Source organism: Lygodium microphyllum, chromosome 2 (assembly GCF_053477565.2).
Source record: "Lygodium microphyllum isolate KBCC chromosome 2, Lygodium_microphyllum_v1.1.10, whole genome shotgun sequence".
Lineage (NCBI taxonomy): Eukaryota > Viridiplantae > Streptophyta > Polypodiopsida > Schizaeales > Lygodiaceae > Lygodium > Lygodium microphyllum.
In genome coordinates, this window is record NC_141136.1 from 33,870,666 (window position 1) to 33,893,397 (window position 22,732).

Consider the following 22,732-nt stretch of genomic DNA (forward strand, 5'->3'; position numbering starts at 1 on the left):
CCCCACTATCCTCCTGAACACAGTAGGGTCTTCTATCTCATCCCCAATGTCAGCACTCAACTTCACATTTTTCTCCAATGGTACTGAAAGAGGCTTACATGCTGTCATGCCCTACTTGGATAACATATCCAAGCCATACTGCCTTTGGGACAGCCATATACCATCATCACATCTGATCACCTCAATACCAAGAAAGTATCTCAACTCACCCAAATCTTTCATCTCAAACTTCTTCAAAAAGTCCTTAACTTCAGCAATCCCATTGTCACTGTCATCTGTAATAATCAAGTTATCCACATAGATAACTATGATGACCAAACCTGCATCTCCCTTTCTCACATAAAGTGAGTGATCAGCATCAGAAATACAAAATCCAATATTGACAAGATACTCTCCAATCTTATCAGACCATGCTCTAGGTGCTTACTTCAGCCCATAGAGCGTCTTTTTTAACATGCACACATATGTGGGATGCTCTAAATCCTCATAACCTATTGGCTGCTCCATATACACTTCTTCTTGCAATTCACCATGCAAAAATGCATTCTTAACATCCATTTGCTGCAAACTCCAACCTTTGGCTGCTGCCAAGGCAATCACACACCTAACAGTTGCCATCCTAGCAATTGGATTGAATGTCTCTTCATAATCTATGCCATATGTTTGAGCATAGCCTTTTGCAACCAGCCTAGCTTTATACCTGCTAATTGAACCATCTGCATTATGCTTGACTTTGTAAACCCACTTATAGCCAATAGCTTTCTTACCCTTAGGTAAGGGTAGCAAATCGCAAGTCTTATTGGCTTCTAATGCAGCCATCTCCTCATCCATTACTGCATCCCAATGAGCATAACCAACAGCATCCTCAAAACAAGTGGGCTCAACATCCTCAACTAGTTTCACCATATAAGCATAATGGTGAGCTGCATAACCTTCAAAACCAAATCTTTTAACAGTGTATCTAACCCTGCTAGATCTGCATACCACCAGATCACTCAATGGAGCCTTTACATTACTATGAGCTCTCTGTACACCTGGTGTCCTGACTGAAGGAATGCCAAGCTCATCATCCAAACACTCCGAACCACTAGAATCTCCATCAAATCCCAAATGACTGGTACATGCATCATTACCATCCAGCACTTTCTTCTTTGCTTTGTCCTTCCCTGCAACACTTATAGATCTACCTGAAGATGTGGGGCTACTCCTTAGTCTCCCAGACCAAGGGCTCACTGTAGATGTAGTACCACATGATGTTTCTGGTCCACTAAGACTCCGTGATTCTTGTTTATATTTCTGCACATAGCTGTCCTGATCATTATCATCATCCAAAACATCACCAGCAGGTGTATACCAACTTCCCAACTCATCAAAGATAGCATCCCTGCTCACTCTGAACTCACCTGTGACAAGGTTATAATAGTGATACCCTTTCTGCTCTAAAGAGTATCCAATAAAAACACATTTTTCTACCTTTGGATCAAGCTTCTTCCGTAGCTCATCTGGCACATGAACGTATGTAACACAGCTAAATATCTTCAAGTGCGATACATCAGGCTTCTTGCCAGTAAAGCATTCTTCAAGAGTCATCCCATGAACTACAGCTGTGGGAGTTCTGTTCATAATGTAGACAGCAGTATGGACAACCTCAGACCAAAAATGTTTGGGCATATTCTTTTCAGTCATTAATGCCCGTGCAACTTCTGCAATATGCCTGTTTTTTTTTCTGCAATACCATTTTGCTGTGGAGTATACCTGCAAGTAAATTACCTCTTTATCCCATGAGTCCTCAAGAAGCCACTGAACTCATTAGAGAGGTACTCTCCCCCTCCATTTGATCTTAAACACTTCACTTTTAAGTCTGCTTCTGTTTTAACAGCTGCCTTAAAAGATTTGAAGTGCTCAAACACATCATTATTTTCCTTCATGAAGTATACCTATAGCTTCCTTGAACAGTCATCAATAAATGTGACAAAGTATTTGCTGCCACCAAAAGATACGTTCTATATAGGCCCCCAAACATCTATATATAGTACATCAAGTATATTTATACTGACTTCTCTATCATACGAGAAGGATTGTCTCGCCTGCTTACCAAACTGGCATACTTCATAGACTTTATGCAATTCTGCAACTCTAAAAGAAAGCAACCCTGTAACCAATCCTCTAGACTGCATTAATTTCAGTCTTTGCACATTTGCATGTCCAATACGTTTATGCCATATTTCAATATCTGTAACTACTTTTCCTTTAGCATACATAGCAACATCCATTGCAAGAATTCCAGCATCTAAAGTAAACATTCGGCCAACTCTACTTCCTTTTGCGACCAACCTACACTTATCATTAAAGTCTTCTACAAAACAACCTTTTGCATTGAATCGGACCTACAACCCCTGCTCTACCATTTGGCCAACAGACACTAGATTCTTTGTAATTGATGACACATGTAATACATCTGTCAGACTCTTTGCCTGGCCATCATACAAGGACAAGGGAACCTTTCCAATGTGTGAAATCGGGTGGCATGAATCATCACTCCTCTGCACATAACCTGGGTTTTGTAAGTCCTGCATCTCTCCAAACCATTCAACATGACTAGTCATATGATTAGATGCACCTGAATCGACATACCATACATCATCATGTGTCCCCTTTCCTATAACTACATTCATCATATGTTGCATAACAAACAGACGCTCATTTTTTTCTTCCTTCTGTCGTGAAGACGATGCATAGTTTCCTTGCTGCAATTTACCACTGCGAATATCATCCTTCTTAGCATAACAATTAACTGTAATATGTCATGTTTTGCCACAATAATAGCAAACAATAGCAGAATTTCCAAAGCCTCTGTTCTGCCATCCACCTCTTCCTCTAGAGCTCCCCCTGTCTCTAAAGTTTCCTCTGCCTCCAGAAACTTGTATTTCACCAAACTTTTGATTGAACTTGTTTTGCTGGTTATCGCCAGCACGTCCCATACCACCGCCTCTCAAAGAGGATCTACCACGTCCCCTTCCTGAACTCAAGTAAAATGCTTGAACCTGTTCACCATTTCTTTCAGACGAATCACCCTGCGTATTGATCTCTTCAGTAATCATGAGAGAGATCGGCTCATCAAAATCTGAAAATGGCTTCCGTACATATACTGAAGTAATAAATGATTTCCATGCCTTCTCATTGTTAAGGCCACTCAGAGTGTATGAAACCAAATCATCATCATCCGGCCTTGCATCAATCGCTGCTAAAGCATCTACAATGCTCCTCACCTTCAACACATACTCATTGACAAACATTTTTCCTTTCTTCAAGGCATTCAACTCTTGCTTGAGTTGAATCTTTCGTGCCTTTGTATTTACTGAAAACATACTCTCAAAATTTGTCCAAGCTGCATGTGAAGTTTCTACATTCCTGATATGTCGCAGCATAGTATTATCAATGACTGCAGATAGCCAATGCATCACCTTTTGGTCTTTCACATTTCACTCTTTCCATGTTTTTTACTCATCTGCAGTCGGAGGGATACCCAGCTCTGGCTCCTTTTCTTCACCTAAAACAAACTCATAAAGACCCTTTCCAATGAGGAAGTTCGTCACACGAAACTTCCATGAAGGGTAGGTAGTTGTTCTTATCGAGCTTCTCAATAATGGGATTTCCACTGTTCTCCGCCATTATCCCAAACAAGGATACAACAGAGCAAGCTAGTCTTCTGCAATCTTTCATAACACGTGCACAGTAATACACCAAGCAACCTTTCTCACTCATTGTTCAATAGTGTATGTAATCTACAACCTGTTTGCAGATAAACCTTATATTTGCTTCCTGCAGACACCTCAAAAATTACAGATTCGCAATCTGTAACCTGCGCACCCACTTTCGGTCAATACAGTTGAAATCACAGTATACCCTGAAACTATTGTCCGCAACCTTACGGCTCTAAAACGTGGCTTGAAATGGCCTCAGATGCCCAAAATAACAGTGATCTGCTCGCACACCAAATCTCACAGCAATCTGAGATTTTTGTTCGACCCTCCTTTCGGTGCTTCCACGGGCACTATCCAAGAGAGAGAGTGGAAGAATGGGAGAGCTTCTTACCCATTGCTTGCTTGCTCGAACCTTGCTTCTTCTCCTTCACTTCAGCCTTCAAAATCAGCCTCTCTCAATGGCGCGGCTCTGATACCATGTCAAGAATAGCGTAATGGGGAGATGTGCTTGAGCTGCTTCGCCAAACACAGACTGTCTACACAAGAGGAAGCTCACTCAAGAACACAAGAAGAGAGATGGAGACCAAAACGTTTTCTTACTGGTTTCTTCTTTTTCTTTCACTCACTATACAATATACACAAAGTATAGATAAGATACAACATAAAGGAAAGTGGCCTTCTAAGTCAAACAGTGCATAACTGACTACACTAATCGACTGGCATTATATCTTTGCCAGCTGTTGGTAGGTGTAACAAACTAAATATAATAAGTGATAAGTCAGTGGCCATGTGAGTATCATAATGACCACCAACGTGCTAAGTGTAGACGTGCAAACTCATCTAGCCAGGCGGTCCATCATCAATGTCCGCACGTGTTGAGCTTGCCATCTCAACAGCTAGGACGACCCTATCTGATCATTCTCCAGTACCCTTCACACTAGATGCCCTACTTCAATATTGGATAGCCACTCTTGCCGCATTCCTGATTCGACCTATGGACTGGAGGAGGTGAAGAGGCAGTTCGAGCCGCTTTGGACCACGGATTAGGTGGGGCTGGCCACATTGCAAAGGAGGTGAGGTTTTAGGGGAATCGAGCAAGATCTGTCAAGAGACAACCCTTCAGGATCGACACCTAGGAGGAGGAGAAGGTACTTTGGGGAGACCTAGCAGTCATTCAAAGATTGCTCCAAGAGGCACCTAGAGATCCTACTTTGCACACATAGTAGGAGCTACAATCACAAGCAGCCCTCGTGAGCCTAGAAAATAGGCATTCGGAGTTCTCCTTCCATACCTCAATAGTGTTTTGGGCACGGAAGGGAGGCACGATGTGCAGAGAGTTCTTCCAAGTGGATTAGCCACATCCCTCAAGAGACCAAATCCATAGTCTCCGCAACCAGCATGGTAGGGTCCGATCTAGCCTGAAGGAGGTGATGGAGTTTTTATGGTCTTCTACAGGCAACTTTTCCAATAGGAGGCAGAATCAAACAGGGTGCTCTAATGTAGACAACAGGTTTGGGATTCTATCCCACCCTTTGTGACCGAGGAGTTGGACGGGTACTCCTTGAGCCCTTCATGCAAAAGGAACTAGCTGCGGCATTCCACACACAAAATGGGCAGAACTGCCCCAGAATTCCAAACATGAGGAGGTGGTGAAGGACCCCCTGCCTCAAGCATTTCAGTAGGTCTTCCATTCGGGTCAGATGCCGAGCAGCCTGTCAGCAGGTCTACTCAATCTCCTCCCCAAAGGGGGAGACCGCTTGGATTTATCCTAGTGGTGGCTGATCATCTTGTTGTAAGTGACCTATAAAGCCCTGGCCAAGATGATTGGCAGCAAGCTTTGCCCCATTCTCCCAAAAATCATCCATGACACACAAACAGGTTTCGTCCAGGATGGGAGCATCCTCGATGACGCCTTTACGTTCTTTGAGGCTACTAAGTGGGATCAGCATAGCGGTCAGACGAGGGCCATGCTTCTGCTGGATTTTGAGAAGGCACATGATAGGGTCAACTAAGACTTCATGGAAGGTACTATGGCACACCTGGGCTTCCCCCAGGAGTGGATCAGTGGGATATCTGCACTGTACAAGTCAGCCACAGCAGGGTACTCATTGGAGGAAGGAGGGAGGAAGGAGGGAGGAGTTTCAGTTGAAGAAATCGGTCCAGCAAGGTTTCCCTCCAGCCCCCTACCTCTTCCTATTCTTCACAGAGGCAATGTCCTACTTTCTTCGCTCGAGACTAAGTGGACTATGAGGCCGTAAACTCCCAGTGAGAGGAGACAAAGCTAGTGGACTCTGAGTATGTAGATGACACGGCGTTCTATGTAGAGGACAATGAGGTGATGCTGGAGCAAGTGTGACTTGTATTGGAGGTATTCTGCACAACTACAGGTGTGAAAATCAATTGGCAAAAATCACTTAGTTTTCTCACAGATCGAAATTCTAGCACTGAGTGGGGCATCCACTTGGGTTTCAAATGGGTGAGCAAGTGACAGCAGACTGTCTGTTATCTTGGCTTCTCGATGGAACTCAACATTACCCCAGCCTAACAGTTTCTCCTAGTATTGATTCCATCAGAAGGAAGTTGACCTACTGGAGCATAGCTGGGCTGGCTCAGATGTGTCTAGGGACTCCCATACCAAGGTGGCATAGGCGACTATCATCCAGCATCGCTTTGAGGGGGTGCTGGGGGTTATCAACCCAGAGTATCAAAGTTTGGCCCTAACAGGCAAGCTGGTGGTTCATGGGCTCACACTAGGTATGCAAACATGGAAGGTCCTTCTTCGGGAGGGCCTCCAAGAGTGCAGGCCACGGCTCAGGGAGTGGAGGTTATCCTTCAGATGAATCGCAACTTTGGTAGAACAGTGGACCTTGATCATCCAACCCCTCCACAGCTGATGGGATCAAGTGCACGGTAACTCTCGAGCTTGTGAGAAGCTCCAACACCACTTCTTACGCACTTGGTGTGGCCATGATTTGTTCTTCACGATGCAAGCAGGCAACCCCAAGTGGTGGTACTCTCCTTCTCCCTGGCTTCTATCCTCCATTCCCCAGCCGCCTTGAGAGCCTTATGTACATGATTCTAGTATGACTTTCTATCAGCTCCAGCCAGTCTGTTGAGCACATGTACTTCATTGTAAAATCTTCTGAGTAATATAACTAGCCACATTTCTCTTGGGAAAAAAAAAAGTAGGAATAGTGCCAAACATCTCTGGTCCTCATACTCCACGACTTGCCTTAGGTGTCCAAAGACCTCTCGAAAGAGGCAACGCTATCTTCCTCTAATCTCATTGTACATTGTACATCCACGAGCGTAATGCTCCTCTGACTCAATCTCAGTCCCCCACAGCTTGCATATACTGTTCTCTAAGGTTATATTTTCATACCTCCCTCTCTCTATCCTCAACTAACCAAATGACCTTGCACATCCTTGCGTTAGGACTGAACCTATTGTGTGATAACCTTGCACATCCTTCCCTTACGATTGAACCTATTGTGTGATAATGTACTTGACCTTAAGTAAAACCCACCAACTTTAGGATCTTCTCATGTCCATCCACCAAGCACCAAGATAAGGTGGTAAGTACTATATACTATATACTAAGTAAGCTTAGGTGACTCATACTACCCACACCCTACACGGTCCTTGTGTGGAAACTTTTATGTAAATGCTAGCTCATTATCTACCCTTGATCATGTCAACTTCCAACCACATTGTTGTTATCAACAAGTTGAAGGTAATGTTGACATCTAGACTAGTTGTGACACAAGAAGAACAAGGAACCATTGACCTCTAGACAAGTTGTGGCACACGTAAAACAAGGTATAGTGTGCTATTGGTCTCCTAAGGAATGGCTAGTAATCAAAGATGAAAGTATTTCTATGCATCCAATTATGCCACAACGCCAAATACAAAGAACATGGAAAATTACAAGCATATGTGGCTGCACAAAACATACCAATTTTGGATTTACCAAAGACCCATTCTCGTGGATGTCCACAAGTAATAGAACTCTAGACCCAAGACCACAAAGGTCACATGTGACAACAACTATGTAAGACAAAAACATATGCCTACAAGTCTCTGGAGCTACAGTCCAAAAGAAGCAGAAACAGCTGGAAATGTTTCTTCTCTAACAAGCCTCAACAAAAGTGAGACCACCCACCAATATCCACCACACAAAAGGCTAGGATTTGAAGGGTGGGTTTTGTTTACCCATCCTACCATCATTAAAGATGTTCACCAAGTGCGACCTTTTGGTACTTGATAAATGTTGAGAAACCCTTCACCCGCAGTTTACGTTTTTGCGTTTCTGCATTTTTCTTTTAAGGTTTGAGTTTAGGGTTTGCAGCCCCAAAAAGGGGCGCCATCCTAGACTAATTGTGCCTATTTATAGGCCACTCTCTCATTCATTCCTTATGGCTGATTCACTCAGTCGGTCACCTCTTCTCTCCAACCTCTCCACTATCCTCACACCCCTTCAGGAGGACATTGCGGTTCGTGGTTCATGGTTTGTGGCTGTCTTCATCATCTTCCTTGTGCTACAGCACCCTTGTTCCCTTGTATCACATTCACTCCATGATTCAGATCTTCATCATTCCATTCATCAGAGTTTCTTCTCTCTTCTCTTCTCTTCTCCATGTTTGCTGAGTTCACTCTGTGTCCCTCCCCGCCAACCCTACTATCTCACTGTTAGTCATCTTTTCACATGGTATCAGAGCTGGATCTGCTCAAACAGCGGCAAAGATCCTCCACTCCAGTGAAGGCAAAGACCGGTGGCGGGTTCGGCATCCACTTCTCTTCTTCTTCCGCTACATCAAAATCTCGTTTTTGCAGATTTCAAGGGTTATCAGCTTACTGCCCACACCCCTTTCGCGGAGGACATCGCAGTCTTAGCTGTCCCTTGCTGTCATCTACAGTCTAGCACCTATTTCCAGCCTTCCACCTGCAGTTTGCAGCTATTTACAGCAAAGTGACTGTTGCTGATCACTCTCCATTGAAAAAAACAATCTCGTTTTTGCATATTTCAAGTATTTCAACTTGCTGCCCACACCCCGGACACGGAGGACATCGCAGTCCAAGCTGGCCATTGCTGTCTACAACAGTCTGACGCCTATTTCCAGCCTACCACACACTGTTCGGAGCTGTTTTCAGCGTACTGATTGCTACTGCTGTTTTTTTTTCTGCGTTTTTAGTCTTTCTCTCTCCTGCAGGTTGTCCTGCCTGCGTTTTTAGCCTTTCTATCACTTGCGGCCTGCGTTTTTAGTCTTTCTCTCCCCTACTGCCTACGTTTTTAGTCTTTCTCTCTCCTGCAGACTGTTTTTCCTCCGTTTTTAGTCTTCCTCTCTCCTGCAAGCTGTACTACCCACCTGCTGCCTGCGTTTCTAGTCTTTCTCTCTCTTGCAGGCTGTCCTGCCTGCGTTTTTAGCCTTTCTCTCTCATGCTGCCTGCATTTTTAGCCTTTCTCTCTCCTGCAAGCTGTCTTGCCTACGTTTTTAGTTTTTTTCTCTCCTCACCTGCGTTTTTTTACTGGTTGCAACCTCTTACTGCTGGTCACATCCTCCTCCCACTGGCAGCTCACTTCCAACCCTTCACACAACCCTCACACCCCTTGAGGCGGACATTGCGGTTTGTGGTTCATGGTGGCTGACCTCTTCCTTCTTCAGCAAGGCACACTGGTATCCATGGCTTCTTTACCGATAGATGACCAGACTACTGGGTGCTCCTATTGTGGCATCACTGGACACACCACCGATGCTTGCCGACTTCGACCTTTGCTCCCCACCCCTCGGAGTATATACGCCTTCCACAAGGCACTCCTTGTGCCACCTCTCCTTTCTGGGCCATAAAGATCGTTCTACATCGGCTATCAGAGTAGTATGCTGAAGGCAATGAGAGTATCCGATGCGCACTAAGTCCTTTCAAGCACATGGAGGATCGATTGGCGCTACGACCTCCTAGAGATCGTCGCAATGCCAACAGCAATCTTCTCCCACTTATTTTCTAGTACAGTGGCTTCCACGACCTACGGATCTACAGTCTGCTCCATCAAGAGACAGTGATTGTTTGATATCGTCTCCTCATCAGTCTGCGCCTTCGAGAGACAGTGGCTGCTCGACTCCTTCCTCTTGTTCGGCTACCCAATCTACTCCACTAAGAGACAGCGACTGTTACCCACCTCTTGCTCATTCTGAGCCCCACCCTTCCCCACCCTCGACTACTCAGGTTCGAGAGGCTACCTCTGGGAGCTCTTCGGCACCCCAGATAGCTTCTTCGGCACGATCGGCGGTACGTCCTTCGTCATCAGACATGGAGGAGTCCGTGATCCATGAGTTTTTGGATTCCCCTTCTACTTCAGAGAGGGATTCAGAGGGAGATGTTATTTCTTTGCCCTCAGAGGGGGCATCTACTTCTTCGACTTCAACGAGGGTTCCTCCACCTCTCACCTCAGAGGGGAAACCTACTCCACATGAAGTTCTTCACCCATCCTCTACTTTCTTGGAGTGACTATCTTCGACCAGTCATCTCTTCTACTGATACCCAGGATCTTCAGGTACCACCTAGATCGGGACCTCAGAGGTTCAGTTGTGACTTGGTGACAAGGCCTTTGTATTGCTTCCAACATGGATGCATGGAGCTAGTGGCTTCTCTCCGGAGGTTGAGTTTCGGGTTCTCCAGTTCACTCTGTCTACTGTTCTTTATTGCAGGTTCTCTTTTCGGTGGAAATCTTGGATCTCAGGGATCCTCTACGTCTTCTTCCTCCTCTTCTCTTCTTGCCTTGGTCACTTGGTTAGCATGGAGCCCCCTCCCGAGACCGAGTACGGGCATATCCTTATGGTTATCGGCACCACACAAAGTCCGACATTCCTCCTATGCATTGCATGTTTTCATCATCTTTGTACTAGGGCACTCACGTAAGTGAACAATTTTCCCACGAGGGACACTGTCCAAGTGACACCTGCTGCATGAGCATTCTTCAGCATGTAGCATTGCATCTCCACCTCACTCTTCTCTTGTTCCCCTTTTTGGGCCTGAGAGGGGGTGTTGAGAAACCCTTCATCCGCAGTTTGCGTTTTTGTGTTTCTGCGTTTTGCTTTTAGGATTTGCGTTTAGGGTTTGCAGCCTCAAAAAGGGGCGCCATCCTAGACTGACTGTGCCTATTTATAGGCCACTCTCTCATTCATTCCTTACGGCTGATTCATTCAATCCGCCGTCACCTCTTCTCTCCAGCCTCTCCACTACCCTCACACCCCTTTAGGAGGACATTGTGGTCGTTCGTGGCTGTCTTCATCATCTTCCTTGTGCTACGGCACCCTTAGTCCCTTGTATCACATTCACTCCATGATTCAGAACTTCATCATTCCATTCATCATAGTTTCTTCTCTCTTCTCTTCTCTTCTCCGTGTTTGCCGAGTTCACTCCGTGTTCCTCCCCGCCAACCCTACTATCTCGCTGTTAGTCATCTGTTGACATGATAAAGACTTTCCCTTGTCATCAACCATGCCTAATCCCAATAAGCAAATGATAGATTTCGTTGGCTGGTGCATGGTCCAAAATCAACCTGCCCTTTATTTTCCAATCTTGCCAAGGCCAAAGTCCAGCTAGGGAAAGGGATCCCAAGCAAATAAAAAGCATGAAATCGACCCCATAGATCTCCATACCCTCAAGGCACATGAAAAGTCTATCTCAACAACCTAAAAGACATCAGAGCTTTCCATGAGACAAAAGTGCATCAGCAGTAGAGACAAGCCCTATTAGTGCCATCCTAGTCAACTTATGTTGAGCTTGTAGTTTTTCAGCCCAGGAAACAGTCCAAGAATAAGCAAACATATCACATATAAAAAGTTTGCTTGCAACAGATTATCTGTTGAATGCTAATAGGGTTTTCAAGGACCACTTTCCTGGAACAAAGTACATGAGCCAACAGCACCGATGATTTGAGCTTTACCAACGAGCTTTAAGAACATGCCATCATGAGGCCTAAATACAAGTGTTACCGTGCAAAATGCCCATTCTTCAAGGAAAACCTGTGCTCTAGAAATTCAAGGCTGCTGATCAAGGCTTATATCTCTAAATAAAGACCATCAGAGAGTTGTCATGTTGGTCTCCAGATCTAAAACCTCTCATCCCATTCTTTCAAGAGTACAGATGTGATGCATACTCTTTTCTCCCTACCATACTCTTTTCTCCCTACCATCAAGTAGATGGACTGTGTGATTGCCTGCAAGCTCTTTTTTGTGCATGGCAGCCATGGAAATTATAGATAGCATGATTGTCTGAGCAACCTTGAGACACACATGAAATGGCCATGCAAGTGATTTCTAATAGACAAATTAGTTTCTTTGTGTTTCAAACAGTGATTGCACCAAAATTGTAACACTTCCATTGTCTTCCTTCGAGTGCATGGAAAGAAGCAACCTACTTTACAGAGAATCTAATTTACTATCCATATTTGAGGGACTAATGAAAGATGCATTGAGTTACCAAGTGCTGCCTTTGCATGCCCGCAACACACTGTTGTCCAAACACTAGAATCTGTAACAGCAGACCTGAAAATACTAAATGGAAGATGTTGACCATGTCTCCAATTATCAGCTACATCCTGGTTCTGTTTCAAAATGTGAAGGGCTCCTCCCTCACGGGCTGAACCGAGGGTAGTCAATCTGGAGGTAAATGTCAAGAGAACTTGGCATGAGCACATTCTTCCTGTGAAAACACATGAAGTCGCACTGCAAACAGCGCACGCCGTTCTTTAAAAACTTACTAGAAAACGTAGAGACCAGATCTTTCGTGAAAGCATATTGAAACTATCAATATCCATAGTGCCTTATCACAGCCTGAAAAGAATGGATACATGACATCATTACATGTCCTCCTCTTGATAGCTGTCACTTTTGACTGGAAATGCAAGAAAGTAGCACACTGTGACAGATGAGGTGGCCTTTCTTTAGTTGAACGTGATCTTTCCTCCAATTTTGATGAATATGGTGGAAAGAGACGTTGAGGACAAATGGGAGGGAATCTAGCTTCATCAACTTCCTTGGAATGCAGAATCTCGCACATTCTATGCCAAATAGAAATCAGTATAAGTAGAAAAGATGATGCAGAACACAAAGTTGATGAACAAGGAAGTAAAAGGGAGTAGAATGAACAATACTTGTACCCTAATGCATTCTCCCTGCCTGAAATAAGTATGTCTGACCCTTTTAATCCCTCAGCTGTTTGAATCTCTGCATGGATCTCTTCCACTGCACCATCTGCACCTTCAACTCCATTCTCAAAGTATGACCATATCTGAACATGCAAGTACCATCCAGATACCGACTATATTGATAAAAACACATACTTCCATAACCCTTTTCCCTCAACCCGGGTCTAAATCCAGGTGTCTAACACTACCACATGCTCATAGTTACAGCAAAAAATCATAGAGGCATCTGAGATGAGCTATTTATAAATCTCTTGGCAGAAATTCTTACAACTTCAAAAGAATTCCAAAATTGAATACTACACTCAAGGTGCTGGTATATTAACTTTTACAAAATGAGGACATAAAGCAGCTAAGATATACCTAATAAAATACTCTTTCCTTGTGAGGCAAAAAATTTTGTAACCTAGTTTGATCACAAGCACATTTGAAGACAACACAATGCAATCTCATGGATCCTACTTCAACTCATTAGGGAATGACCCTCCTACAAAAAAAACTGCCACTCCTACATATCCTTGTAGACAATGGACAGGGTTCAGCTTCCAAGACATCCCCTATAACGCAATGACAGGGATCCTCCACAGAAGATTAGGCAAATCTATACCCTGCTGCCCTCTATCCACCATCAGGGTATGATCCTCCTGAATTGTGAAGAATGTATCTAGGGGTCATCGAACAACAAGCCTAGGACACCCAATGTTATGTATCCAAACGAAACATCATTATCCTTCCCAAAGGTTCCCAATCAGGTTTTAGGCAAAGGGAATTCTAAGGGATTGCCTTTAACTTAAACCCTTATTTTAAGGTAGCAACATTAAGTTGGCACCAAATTATTGAACTCGGGGTAATGCCAAGCACTAAAAAGACCCTTGATTTTGAATCTGACTTGTGATACTTTTTAAAGCTCAAGGATCCGTCTTGAATGGACAATCCATAAGCACCCTTATGCACACAAGCACACTCTTTACACACAATCAAACTCCTCATAGATTATTTTTTAAAAAGTTTTTGTTGGATACCAGGGAAGCGGATATTGAGCCCACTTGTCCCCCCTTCCCCATGCAAGGGGAAGTGAATGGTGGTGATTCTAGGGCCCAGGGGCAACAAGAGGGAGAATGGCCCAATAAAAGACAAAAACCCCCCAAAAAAACCATTGGTAAGCCAGCTTCTGCCCAAAGCCCTCACAAGGCAGCCACCATTCTGTGATATATTAACATCTGCACAAGGCCAAAATGACCTATGAAACCATGAGTTACAATCAATAGTATGATGACACAATTGTCTGAAATGAACTATAAATGTAAATGTCGATGAACAGTAGAAGAAACCTAAAAGCTATAAGTAAAGAAGAGCTCTATCCAATACAATCTCATGGGGAGATAGAGGGCCTAGTTCTACCCCAACAATACTCTCTCATATCCACCTCTGGAGATGCCGTTGATGTTTGTGTCCAAGTCGTCTGGGACATTTGGATCGGCCAAGTTGGAAGGCTCGACCAATCGAAATCCCTCGTGTATGTGTAGATTGTGGCAATGTCAAAGTGCCCTCTATGGTCATCCCTTAGGTGGACTGAGACTCTTAACTATCCTAAAGCCTCTTGAGTTTCCCTCAAAAAGAAATTTGTAGTGGACATGCCTGCTTCACCCTAATCGTACTATCCATCATATCAAAAGCCCCTCACAAAGAAATTTGTAGTGGGCATGCCTGCTTCACCCCAATCTATACTATCCCTCACAAAGAAATCTGTAGTGGGCATGCCTGCTTCAGCTCAATCATACTATCCATCATATCAAAAGCCCTTCTTGAGCAGGCACCCTACTTGTCACTTACACAAGGCGTAAATCCCCCCATTGTAGATCCTTTGGAGTATCAATATCCTATAGACACTACATGAGCCTAGCTTAGGGCACAGTGAAACCAGTCTTCCTTCTTAAATAAGGTAGTACTAACCTTATTTAACAATAATTACAGCATGCATAAAATTCACATAAACTAGAAATGCAAATGTTACCACTTTAATCTTGGACAATGAACAACCTGTTGGCCCCAAAACTAGCGCCCCTTACAGTATTTCTTTATCTTATATTGCAAATGGAAGGAGTACAGCTAAGATCCTCTGATCTCCTCCGCTAATCCAAATGCCTCTTGGTTTGGTTTGCTTGGAGATTGGCTTTCACCTTGCTCCTTGAAAGACAAATTCAGCCCCATAGCTAATATTGGCTAGCTGATCTCTTGAATCTCCTTGAAATTCCTCAATTTAGCAACTGGAATTCAAGCCCTAGGCTCTCGACTCCAAGCATGCATCCCGAGGTAGTTGTCAAACCCTAAATTCTGTTGTAAATTAGGGTTTTATTGCAAAGATTGAAATCTCCTTCTCTAATGGCTCAAACTGCTAGAAAATGCTGAGATAACCAGAGAGATTATTAGGGGATGAGAGAGAATGTTGTAGAGAGAAATTTTAGAGTTTCATCGCGAGAAACTGTCACAACTCTATAGAAACAGAATTTGTATCCTTTTTCATTAATTTGTCTATATAATGATTTATTAAATTTGTTTCCTTTGCACTAATTAGATATAAAGAAAAGTACATTGGAGCTGGTCACTGATGAGTGGGGGGGTTGCCCATCTTCAACCCTCAATCTTGTCTCCATTACTTTTACATTTTCATGGCTATAATTTTGTGAGTAATTTTCATTTTCAGCTTTAAGTGTTCATTTTCTTTTATATTAAATTTCTAAAATAAGCAAATATCATAATTTGGGGGGGGGGGGGGGGGGAAGGGGCGGGTGGTTTGCCCATCTTCAACCCTCAATCTTGTCTCCATTACTTTTACATTTTCATGGCTGTAATTTTGTGAGTAATTTTCATTTTCAGCTTTAAGTGTTCATTTTCTTTTATATTAAATTTCGAAAATAAGCAAATATCATAATTGTTAAGCATACTACGTTGTTCGGGGCGTTTACAGTGGTATCAGAGCTTTGGCTCGGTCCTCACCCCAACACTGGTAGTGCTTACAATTATAAGTTTGTTTGTTTTCAGCCCTTGCATTGAGTGCTTGAGCATATTTTTCTTAGAGTCTCAATGGATCAGTCGAGTGCTATCCTTCAAGCCATTCAAAGTCTTAGAGAGGAGAATCAGCAACTTCTCAAACTAGAAAAAGTTGAGAATCCCAAAGAATTCAAGGAAAGAAGCCCATCTGCTTCAAGGAGACAAAGCCATACCAATGAGAGGAGCCGATCAAGAAGTCCAACTACTTCTAAGAGGCAGTCCCATTCTACTTCAAGACAAAGAAAGAGATCGCGTCGAAGCTCATTCTCTTCTTCAAAGTCATCTGGCACCTACTCTGATGGACCCTCTTCTAGTGACGAAGAGTCACACCCTTCTCGTGGAAGACCTCATCATCGTCAAAGGCGTCGATATTCTTCACCCTCGTCTCCATCTTCATCCCCATCAAGCACTTCATCATCTTCAACCTCAAGATCCGGGCATGGACGAAGGCATAAGAAGAAGAAGAAGACTAAGTCACTATCTCAACTTGAAAAGAAGATCAAGTTCAGTATGTATGATGGTTCCCGAAATCCGGATCTTCTTCTGAAGTTTATTCGTCAATTTCAAATTTTGTATGGTCGTGACAAGTATAAAGAAAAAGAAAAGATTAAGTTTACAGCTTTACATTTGACCGACTTAGCCCATACTTGGTGGACGGAGTTGGAATATGATCATGCTGCCCCAAAATCATGGCAGTCCTTTGTTTGCATGATACAAAGCCAATTTCTTCCTGTTCATTTCAAAAGAGATGTAAAAATGGAATGGGATCGGCTTTGGCAAAGGAAAAATGAGTCACTTAGTAACTATACCAAGAGATTTTGGGAGCTACTTTTCAAGGTCCAACATTTCAAGAAGATCGGCAGTTCGGAAAAGCTTAGGAAGTTTCAAGGATGTTTGCATTTTAAACTTCGTACTGCTCTTAATCATTATCATTGTTCTAGTCTCAGGGAACTCATTGACCATGCTGAGATATGAAAAATGGAGCACAATGTCAACAAATCATTCCAAAAGAATGATAAGAAGAGAGTAGCTGATGATGAGGAGTATTCAGCCCCAAATGAAGGACAAAAACAGCGGCAAAAGCAGCCATCAAATCAAAAGAAGATGAAGCCCTATGCACCTCCTAATGCTCCTCAATTTCGCTCCAATCTATACCCACAAGCAAAGCAACTTTCCGAAGAAGAAAAGCAGCGCTTCATGAAAGAAGGAAAGTGCTTTAAATGTGGAGAAGCAGGCCACATAGCGAAGCAATGTCCAAACAAAGGACAAAGCAAGGTTTCTGACAACAAGCCTAAGTCGCCAGTGAAAATCAATGCTATCAGTGATGTAGTTGCAAACACAACTCACACTCCAGAGATGCGCAAATTATTAAAAGCTTGGGGACAGTTGCAAGGTAAGCAAGCACTATTCTTGATAGATCTTGGGGCGAATGAAAATGTCATTTCCTTGCAATTAGCTAAAGAGCTTTGATTAAAGAATGAAGAGATGGACACTCTAGCAGAAGTTCGCCAAGCTTTAAATGCCGATGAAGGTGACACGGTGAAGACTGTGACACTCTACATTGGCAAGCTCAAGTTTCAAATTCAAGGCTATAGTGACGAAGATACCTTCTGTATCAGAGACCTTGATGGTTGCGATGTGATTCTTAGCATGCCCTGGAATCATAGAGTAGATTCAACCATCTTCTCTCAGAAAAAGAAGGTAAAACTCACCAACAAAGGCAAGAAGTACGAGATGCAAGCTGGAGTTTCTGGAGACACCATACCTATGGTAAGCCATATGCAAGTCTCTAGAGCAATTAAGGATTGTGTTCAATGTTGTTTGCTTTATGTCACTAATGTAAAAGATAATATGAATGCTGAAAACCAAGAGCGACTTCAGCTCTTGGAAAAGTATAAAGATTGTTTTTCGGAAGATCTTCCTTATCAGCTTCCCCCAGAAAGGCCAGAAGACCATCATATTGATATTATTCCGGGCAATTCTCCTCCTAATATAGCACCATACCGTGTGAGCCGTCCTCAACAAGAAGAAATCAAAAAGCAAGTCGAAGACCTACTCAATCGTGGGCTAATTAGGTCAAGTAGCTCACCATTTTGTTCACCGGTTCTTGTTGTTCAAAAGAAAGATGGCACATTCAGGATGTGCATTGATTATCGAGCCCTCAACAAAATCACTGTGAAGAATCGGTTTCCTATTCCCAGAATTGACGACATTTTGGATCGTCTAGAAGGCTCAAAGGTTTTTAGCCGCATTGATCTAAAGAGTGGTTATCATCAAATTAGGGTAATACCACAAGATGTACACAAAACTGCTTTCCGCACTTCATACAGTCTTTATGAATTCTTGGTGGTTCCTTTCGGATTAACCAATGCACCAGCCACCTTTAATCGAATGATAGAGCGCATCTTTAGAGAGCATCGACAATATGTCGGTACTTTCTTTGATGATATTCTTGTCTTTAGCAAGAATGAAGAGGAGCACCATCAGCACTTGGAGATTGTTCTACAATTACTTCAACAAAATCAACTCTTGGTAAATGGTAAAAAGAGTGAATTTTTCATGCATAAAATAAATTACGTTAGGCATGTCATCTCTTCTGAAGGGATTCAAATGGATCCTGAAAAGATCAGGATAATCCAAGAATGGCCTCATCTTCATGATGTACATGAGGTGCGATCGTTTCTTGGCTTATGCTTTTATTACCGCCACTTCATCAAGCATTTTGCACGTATGGCTTCTCCACTTCATGACCTTACAAAGAAGAAGACCTCTTTCCAATATTAAGTAGTGACTTTAAGCGAATCTGTTAATTAGTCTCTTGCGCATTCTCTGTGCATATCTCTTGCATAGTTGCTTGTTTGTGTGAGAGCTTGTGAATATACTCTGCTACTTCCGTCATATTTCTCACGTTCTCATGCCCTTGAAGAATCTTGAATAAGACTTGTCATTGTAGCTCTCTCTTGATGTAGTTTGACATTCCTTGGTTCTTCTCATTTTTGGGCCACTTAATAATGTGTGACATAAGAATGCAATTGATCATTTGAGCTGTACAGCAGGTTTCTTACTATCTCATGATGGATGCATACGTTAAAGCAAGCAATGTTGATCAGGCACATTGTCTTTTTGAGGAGTTGAAGGCCAGGGGCATAAAACGAGGTGCAAAATTTAAGTATTTTTAGCTGAACATAATTTCATGCTCCTATGGATGTGCCCTATCTCTCCACACGTATGGCATCTCTTATCCAGATCTCAAGAGTCATCTTTGCTACAATTGTCCAATTTAAGTTCTTGGACAATTGGATTCACTCGGAGTAATGCATCTTGCAAGTCCATTGATGCATTGCTTCCGTATACGTACTGAACTACTCCTTTGAGGAGAATAATGGCTTACAATCTCTAACCGCCATCTCGCTCTCTCAGCACGTTCGGCTTTCTAGATTTCGGCTTGACGGTCCTTGTCAGAGGACATAAACCAACTTCCTTTTGGTCCCTAGAAACCCTAGATCTGAAAACCACCACTTATAAGTGGCTTCCGGTAGACGCACCACTAATGGGACCTAAAACGGTCCGGCACTGGCTCATGCACTAGCCCGACCTCTATCATGCACTCAACAACCCCACGGCCAAGAGAAAGAGTTGAAGGATGGGAGAGCTTCTTACCCGCGGCTTGCTTGCTCGAACCTTGCTTTTTCTCCTTTGCTTCAATCTTCGAAATCATCCTCTCTCAATGGCGCGGCTCTGATACCATGTCAAGAATCGCGTGGTGGAGGGGGTTGCTCAAGATGCTGCGGCATAACAGTGTTTTCCATCCTATAAGTAGGAAAGTTGTTTTCACTCTTATAATTAATAGCATTTAGGGAAAAAGAGAAGGCAGCCTTCACAAGGCTGAAAACAGCTCTTACTTCTGGACCTGTTCTTATCATTCCAGATTTGGTAAAACCATTTGTGGTGGAAGCAAATGCTTGCAGTGATTGTATTGGTGCAGTGCTAAATCAAGAAGGTCATGCCGTAGCCTGTGAAAGCCACCGTCTAAATGATGTGGAAAAAAGGTATGACATATATGAAAAAGAGCTCTTAGCAATAGTTCATGCTTTGAAGATATGGAAGCATTATCTTTTAGGCAATGAATTCCTTATTAAAACTAATCATCAGAGCTTGAAGTATTTCAAGACTCAAAAGCATTTGCAGGAGAAACATGCAAGATGGGAAAATTTCTTGTCTATGTTTCATTTTCAAATTATGTACACTCCAAGGAAACAAAATGTAGTTGTTGATGCACTTTCTAGAGTGCCTCGCATTGCAACTATTACAGCGGCTCATCATGAAGATTTTCAAACGATGAAAAATACTTATGATGAAGATACTGATTTTGCAGCAATTTGGTCAAATTTACAGCTAGGAGGTTCTCATCCAGATTATTCCATCAAAGACGGTTACCTTCTCATGAACAATCGCCTTTGTGTCACTCTTCCTGTTCGACAAAAGATGCTTAAAGAAAGTCATGAACCCCCTTATGCAGGGCATAGAGGGAGGGCAGCCACTCTAAGTGCAATTGAGCGCTACTTTTATTGGCCAACATTACGAAGAGATACACATAACTTCATTGAGGCTTGTCTAGTATGCCAAAAATCCAAGTATGATAGGCAGAAGACTCCAGGGTTGTTGCAACCTCTTCCAGTGCCCAAAGATCCATGGGAATCTATCACAATGGATTTCATCTCAGGTATTCCAAGAATACCTCAAGGTCATGATATGATTTGGGTCATAATTGATCGATTGAGCAAGTAATCACATTTTATTCCATGTCATAAAACATTGAAATCCGCACAAGCTGCAAGACTTTTCATTCAACATATCTTCAGATTACATGGTATGCCTTCTGAGATCATTTCAGATAGAGACTCTAAATTCACAAGTAACTTTTGGCATGCTTGGGAACCACTTTAAAGTTCTCCTCAGCTTTTCATCTTCAAACTGACGGCCAAACAGAGGTGATGAATCTCACTCTTTTGGATATGTTGAAAGCTTATGTTAGTGAACATAAGTCACAATGGGAGAAATATCTTCCATTATTGGAGTTTGCTTACAACAATACAGTGCACTCATCCACAGGGAAAGCTCCAAATGAAATAGTACAGGGTAAAGTGATTCCTCCTCCAATTATTTGCACTAAAGATAAGATTTTTGCTGCTGATGAGTTTGCTTCAGATTTAAAAACAGCAATGGATCAAGTTCGAGCCACTATCAAAGTTGCCCAAGAGTGACAAAAGAAGCAAGCAGATAAACGAAGAAAACCTTTGGCTTTTGAAAAAGATCAATATGTCTTGCTAAAGTTTGATAAAAGTAGGCTCAAACAAGGTTCCGGTCAAAATTCATCTTTTCCAAAGCTCTCCAGTAGATACTTTGCACACTTCAAAGTGATTGAGAAAATAAATGAAGTTTCTTACCGACTTGAACTTCCTACTCATTCGAAAATACACAATGCTTTTCATGTAAGTTTGCTAAAACCTTACATAGGACCAGAACCAAAGGAACCCATTACTGAAGATCCCCCAAAAGTTGAAGAAACAGAGCAACTCTTGGAACCTGAACAGATTTTGTTTCACAAGGATCAAACCACGAGAAGTGCCTTGTGACACGAAAATTCTTACTAAAATTCAAGAATCTACCCACTACAGATACACAATGGGTAAATGAAAATTTCATGAAGGATTACCCAGACATTCTTCAGCTATATCAAGAAGCTTTTCAGCTGAGGACAACTAAATAAAAGCCAGAGGGCTGTCATAACTCTATAGAAACAAAATTTGTATATTTTTTCATTAATTTATCTATATAATGATTTATTAAATTTGTTTCCTTTGCACTAATTAGATATAAAGAAAAGTGCATTGGAGCTGGCCACTGATGAGTGGTCACAGGTTATGGTGGACTCATGTGGTGGGTTAGAGAAAAGATAGTTCACACTTCCACCTATATGGCCCGATTGGGCGCCTGTGACCAGAACTCACGCATATCAGGGTTAGACTCGCACACAGAAAGAATTGATGCCTTGAAGTATGGCCTAGATCCGCCAGAACAAACAGTTACAATCAACAAGATGGCATGATCATGAAATGCTTGTACAATGTGCATGTGTGGGCTGAAATCTTGAAATGCACATTTCTTTGCATAGGAAAGTCACATGAAGATTCTGATACCGTTTTTGCGATGTATATGGAAAAAGCTTTCAAATGACACCCATATTGGGAGGGTCCCTAAATTTTAAGAGCCTCGAATTAGCCTAAAAATGCTAGTCCTAAAAAATAGGGATGTCATTCTAAAAATAGTAAATTCTGTACTCTGACTGTGCTTACTAAATTTGGTTGTTTCTATTCTTAACAGTATTCAGCCCAAAAAGGAAGGCCATAGAGAAGAGACAAGTGTCAAGACACTTGTCACACAAGTTTCCGAGTATCCCACCACTTGTCACATCTCATGACATGTGGCTTGACACTTGTCTTGTGCTACTCCACTTTCCCCTTTTGTACTAGCTCTTCCCTCTCCTATAAATAAGAGCTCGTTTTTCTTCATTCAACGTCATTTTTCTTTGCTGTAAACTCATGTGCAGTACCCACAGATAGCCAGAAACTGGCCCCATCCATCCCCATCATCATCCCCCACTTCTCCATTATCAAATTCCTCCATATTCCCTCTTCTATCACTGCTGTTTTACAAGACAGCAAGCCTGTAAATTCATTACAGCACCTCCTTCTCGAGCTCTTTCTTCCAT

At 42.6% G+C, this 22,732-nt stretch overlaps 1 protein-coding gene across 5 annotated transcripts in view; it reads right to left on the reverse strand.

Annotated features, from left to right (window-relative positions):
• The window catches only part of LOC148039587 (Transducin/WD40 repeat-like superfamily protein), a 174,787-nt gene that overhangs the window by 67,815 nt on the left and 84,240 nt on the right, over positions 1 to 22,732 (reverse strand). For 4 of the 5 annotated variants that reach the window (XR_015693007.1, XM_087692058.1, XM_087692055.1 and 1 more), the window contains 3 exons: positions 12,859 to 12,995; positions 12,556 to 12,765; positions 12,186 to 12,364 (listed from right to left, as the gene is read on the reverse strand). Coding sequence is in view for 4 of the 5 variants with exons in the window: in XM_087692058.1 (XP_087548184.1) it covers positions 12,186 to 12,364; positions 12,556 to 12,765; positions 12,859 to 12,995 (526 nt within the window). In the remaining variant the exon portion in view is untranslated. The remainder of the gene's footprint in view (positions 1 to 12,185; positions 12,365 to 12,555; positions 12,766 to 12,858; positions 12,996 to 22,732) is intronic. The other variant, XM_087692059.1, reaches the window with a different exon arrangement.